The 5,715-nt window shown below is 38.4% G+C and overlaps 1 protein-coding gene across 1 annotated transcript; it reads left to right on the top strand.

Annotated features, from left to right (window-relative positions):
- Positions 1 to 548: 548 nt before the first annotated feature.
- On the top strand, positions 549 to 1,697 carry LOC132639423 (uncharacterized). The gene is made up of 2 exons (XM_060355868.1): positions 549 to 963; positions 1,246 to 1,697. Exons 1-2 carry the CDS (start codon positions 549 to 551, stop codon positions 1,695 to 1,697), a joined length of 867 nt encoding a protein of 288 aa, XP_060211851.1.
- The last annotated feature ends 4,018 nt before the right edge of the window (positions 1,698 to 5,715 follow it).

Genomic DNA, 5,715 nt, shown 5'->3' with positions numbered 1-5,715 from the left:
GTAATGATTGGTAAGGAGGATGCACAAGATGAAGGAAAGTTGGAGGATAAGGAACATAATTCCTTCAACTTGCAGAATCCTGTGATTAGTGCTGCAGATGCTAGCCAAAAAGTACACACAGAAGTAGACAAACTTGAGGACAAGGCATCCAATGCTAAGAAGAACCAAAACAATTCAAAAGGCAACTCAGCAGGCACCTTACAGATTACAATGGCAATTTCAAAGGAAATCAATCAAGTAATAACAACAGATGATGAGGGAGTTATGCAGGTTGCAGTACCACCTAGAGAGGTAATGAGAGTGGATATGGATGAAGAATCCACTGCCCAAAATTTCCAAAATGCAGCAAGAGATGGTGATTTATCACCTAGACAAATTGTGAAAGGTGCTGGTAGAGGCAGAAAGAAACCAGCAAGTCAAAACACACCTCAACGTCTTGGGGTGACAACAAGGAGAGCCAACTCTAAATCCCATAATTAGTGATGAATGCACTGATTTGGAATATTAGATCAGTAAATACAAAAAAAGATTTTAAGAGTCTTTTGACAATGCATAATAGACACAAGTTTTTCCTGATAGGCCTTATGGAGCCTTTTCAGCAGTCTTACAAACTGGAAAGCTACAGGAGGAGATTGGGAATTGACACTGCTTTGTGTAATGTCTCTGGGAAAATATGGGCTTTTGTCAATGAAGATTATCAAGTCACAGTTATGATTGATAATGTGCAGCAGCTTACTCTAAAACTGCACAATGTGAATTCTGCAGAAGAGATGATTGTCACACTTGTTAATGCAAAATGTGACAGAATGGAAAGAGTTGAACTGTGGGATTCTTTGCATTATCTGGCCTCTAATATGACATTGCCATGGCTTGTTGGTGGAGACTTTAATGTCATATGTGATGAAGATGAGATGTTTGGGGACCTGCCAATGACTTTTAATGAAGTGGAGGATTTTAGACACTGTATAAATACATGTAATCTTACAGACTTGGGTTAAAAGGGCAGTGTGTTCACTTGGTGGAATGGGAGAGGTGCTAAAGATTGTGTGTTTAAAAGGTTGGATAGGTGCTTGGGTAATATTGAGTTTCAACATCTATTTCCAAGCCTGCAGATAACTCATCTGATCAAGCAAAGATCATATCACTCCCCTCTTCTCATAGAATGTAAGGACCAGGTTCCAACAGTGAGGAAATCTTTCAAATTTATTAATTTCTGGGTCAAACATGAAACTTTTATGGATATAGTCAAAGCAAACTGGATAACTGAGGTGGAAGGCAATGCCTTCATGAAGTTCAATTCCAAGTTGAAAAATATGAGGAAGGCACTGTCACAATGGAGTAGAGCAACATTTGGAGACATTTTTCAGAAAATCTCCAATCTTCAAGAAGTGATTAAAGTTCATGAAGGTCTGTTTGAGGAGAATCCAACTCTGCAGAATAGAGTAAAGTTGAGACATGTGGAGGCTGAGCTGACTAGAGTATATGCTCTAGTAGAGGAATACTGGAAACAGAAGGCAGGTATGGAGTGGTTTCAAGATGGTGATAGGAATTCTAAATTATTTCACAATTATGTTAATGGTAGGAGGAAAAGGCTCCAGCTGAAAAGGATTCAAAATAATCAAGGGCAGTGGTTAGATGATGAATATGATATTGCAGAGGAGGCTTTGAGATTTTTTCAGGATCAATTCCATCAGTAACCTGAAAATAGAGATCCTGCAAGATTTGATATCTTGCATCATGTCTCTTCTATGATCACAAAGGAACAGAATGAGGACTTGGTTGCAGGTCCTACCAAAGAGGAAGTGAAACTGGCAGTTTTTGGTCTGAGTAGTACTAGTGCAGGAGGACTTGATGGATTCACAGGTCTATTCTTTCAAACATGTTGGAATGTTGTTGGTGATGATTTATTCAACATGGTATGGGATTTTCTCAGAGGTGTTGACTTGCCTAGATACATAACTCACACACACCTTGTTCTTCTACCTAAAAAGAAAGATGTTCAAACTTTTGGTGACATGAGACCAATAAGTTTAAGAAACTTTGTGAACAAGGTAATTTCTATAGTTATACATGAAAGAATGGTGCATCTATTACCAGACTTGATTTCTCAGAATCAGGCAGGTTTTGTGAGAGGCAGAAGTATAGTAGAAAGCATTCTACTAACTCAAGAGATCATATCTGATATAAGACTGAGAACTAACAAAGGCAAGAAGAATGGAAATTCTGTAGTGCCAAATGTGGTCATGAAACTAGACATGACAAAAGCCTATGATAGGCTGTCATGGTTGTTTCTTACTAAAGTACTGAGGAAGATGGGGTTCTGTGAAAGATTCATAAGTCTGATCTATGAGCTAATAAGTAACAATTGGTATTCAGTTCTTATAAATGGTCAACCACATGGTTTCTTCCATTCTACTAGACGGGTCAAGCAGGGTGATCCTTTATCACCAACCTTGTTTATTCTTGCTGCTGAAGTATTGTCAAGAGGTTTGAATGCAGTGTATGATAATCTGTGGTATACTGGCTTTGGTTTACCTAAGTGGAGTCCAAAAATAAATCATCTAACATATGCAGATGATACCATAATATTTACATCTTCTTGTGAGATCTCTTTGACTTTGATAATGGATGTCCTAAATCAATATGAGAATGCATCTGGTCTGCTGATAAACAAGGCAAAAAGTTCAGTATATTTACATGACAAGGTTGATGAGGCAACTTTTTTTGAAAGTAGAGAGAGTTACTGACATCAGCAGACATGCTTTTCCTTTAATATACTTAGGCTGTCCTATTTACTATAGTAGAGCATGCATGGCCTTTTACTCTGATCTGATCACTAAAGTAAGGAACAAACTCCAGGGATGGAAAGGCAAATTACTTTCATTTTGTGGAAGAGCCACTTTGTTGGCTCATGTATTACAGACCATGCCAATCCATCTACTATCGGCTATGGATGCTCCCTCCTTTGTGATTGCTAAGCTAAACAAGATATTTGCTCAATTCTTTTGGACCAATTCTGTTGGTGAGACTAACAGACACTGGGCTAAATGACATAAAGTCTGTATGCCTAAGGAAGAAGGTGGACTTGGTTTTAGAAGGTTGGAGGATATGTCTATGGCCTTGTTTTCAAAACTCTGGTGGAACTTCAGAACCAGACCTTCTTTATAGAGTGCATTTATGAGCAACAAATACTTAAAAAAGAACAACCCAATTATGGTACCTTGGAAAAGAGGTTCTCATGTTTGGAGAAAAATGTTGAGAGTAAGGGATGCAATTGATCATCTCATTTGGTGGTAACTCAGAATGGGTTCTTCTTTATTTTGGTTTGACAATTGGTCTGTATTGGGACCACTCTATTTTCTTACTTCTCCTAATTTCTACTGTGATAAAAACATCAATAATGTTGCTGATGTGGTTATAGATGGCAGGTGGAATGAAAATATTCTGAGGAACTGTTTACTTGAGGAACTTGTTGAACATATACTGCATGAAGTACACCCTCCAAGTAGTCCTGATGAACTTGACAAGCCATGGTAGACATTGGAAGCTAGGGGTGAGTTTTCTGTGAAAACAGCTTGGGATTATTTAAGGTCTAGAGGCCAGCCTAGGGATGCATACAAGAAGATTTGGGTGAAAGGCCTTCCTTTCAAAATAGCCTTCTTGATGTGGAGGGTGTGGCACTTCAAAATACCTCTGGATGATGTGATTAGAAGCTGGGGATACTATATGCCATCAAAATGCTTTTGCTGTGCAGAACCTAAAGAAGAATCAGTACCACATATTTTTTTGAAGTGCCAAACTGCTCAAAGAGCCTGGTCTTATTTCTCTGCTGCTGCTGGTATCAACATTGCAGACTTGAGCTTGCATCAAGTGATTACAAAATGGTGGACTACTGATACACTGGCTAGACTAAAGCCTATTTTCTATCCTATCCCTTCTATAATTATGTGGGAGTTGTGGAAGAAAAGAAATGGGGACAAGCATGGAAATAAGGTCTCTACTAGCAGGGTCATATATCAAGCATCAAGAAACATCCAAAATATGGTGAAATTAAGAAAACCAGGCATAAGATCTGTCCCTCATAGATGGTTGGAAATGTTGAAGATTTTGGAGAATTATGTGCCAAAGCTTCAAATTACAAAAGTCATGTGGACTTTACCTGCTGTAGGAATTTGGAAGTGCAATACTGATGGGGCCACTAGAGGGAATCCTGGCAGGAGTGCCTATGCATTTTGTGTAAGAAACTCTGATGGTGACTTGGTTTATGCAAGTGCCAAAGAAATGGAGGAAACCACTAACACAGTATCTGAAGCAATGACTTTGCTTGGTGCTACAAGATATTGTTTGGCAAAGCATGTGTATTCCTTTATTCTTGAAACTAATTCTTTACTGATGAAAAAGATTCTGGATAGAGAATGGAAGCCTCCATGGAATATTATTCATGCAGTAGAGGAGATCTGGGATATAATGCACAATGTTGATGTTCAAGTACTACACATAATGAGGGAAGGAAACCAATTAGCAGATCATTTAGCTAATTATGCACTAGATCATGGAGAAGTGAATGTAGCCTCCTTTGTAGAACTTGACTCAATAGGAAGGAAGATTCTCAATAGTGACAAACTGCAATGTCCCTATCTGAGGATAAGAACTGTCAAACATATTTTTGATGGGTGATGAGCCTGAAGATCTGAGTTGGTGCTGGTGCTGTGCAGATAATTTACACTCATCATGTTCAAGGCCTTTTGGAGGAGAACATGACGAGGCTTTATACACTAACACTATTTTCTATTTTGCAGGCACACATTATGCATGGAGACTGGAAGATTACAAGCTTTCTGGAATTTCTACTGAGCATTGTATCATGGATCCTATTAAATTTGGAAAGGATATAATGCATGCTAGGTGGAATTTCAACTCTTCCCAAGTTATTCAAATACTTGGCACCATTGATCCTACTCACAGAGGAGATGACATGGTCCATCTGCTAGATTACACACACCAGAAGATCAACTTGCTGAGGGTAACTTGGAATTATGAGAATAAATTTCAAGTTCTAGACAAAACTGATCACATGCTTTGTCCTATTGATCCTACTCACATAGGACATGATTTGGGAATCTCAGGACTTGATTGGATGGTAGTACTGAACTCATACAACAAAGGGACAACAAGAAGCAAGATGGCCTTGTAAGACTATTTTTTGAAATTATCATGAAGCTGTACAATCATTTGAGGATGACAAGTGTTCAGGAATTTCTAGAACTGTTGTCATGGGACTTAAGGCAAATCCTTACAGTTGCAATCAGTTCTTAAATGATGACAAATCTTTATGCAGTGTTATTAGCACTTTGTGCTCAACCTGCAAAGGAGATGCCATTATATGGAGACTGCTTTGGCTGCTTTAAGGAACATATGTGCATTAGACATACTACCTTTAAATTACAGAATGCTTCAAGCATAAGAGGAACAACTTCAGTATTAAGGTCACCCAAATTTTCATGCACCAAGATAGGACCATGCATGCAATATCTCAGGCAGATAGTGTACAGTAGTATATCATATGTATATTGCAGTATACTACCTGAGTTTTGGAGGATAAATCTTGTGTTACTGGTAGACAAAGGATATACAGTTGCATTCATGAGGTCTTACAGGATTGTAGGCACTGCTATGCACAAGTACATTGCTGATATACACAAATATACATCTGAT

The sequence above is a fragment of the Lycium barbarum genome, chromosome 5 (assembly GCF_019175385.1).
Source record: "Lycium barbarum isolate Lr01 chromosome 5, ASM1917538v2, whole genome shotgun sequence".
NCBI classification, from domain to species: Eukaryota; Viridiplantae; Streptophyta; class Magnoliopsida; order Solanales; family Solanaceae; genus Lycium; species Lycium barbarum.
This window is presented reverse-complemented; position numbering and strand designations above follow the sequence as displayed.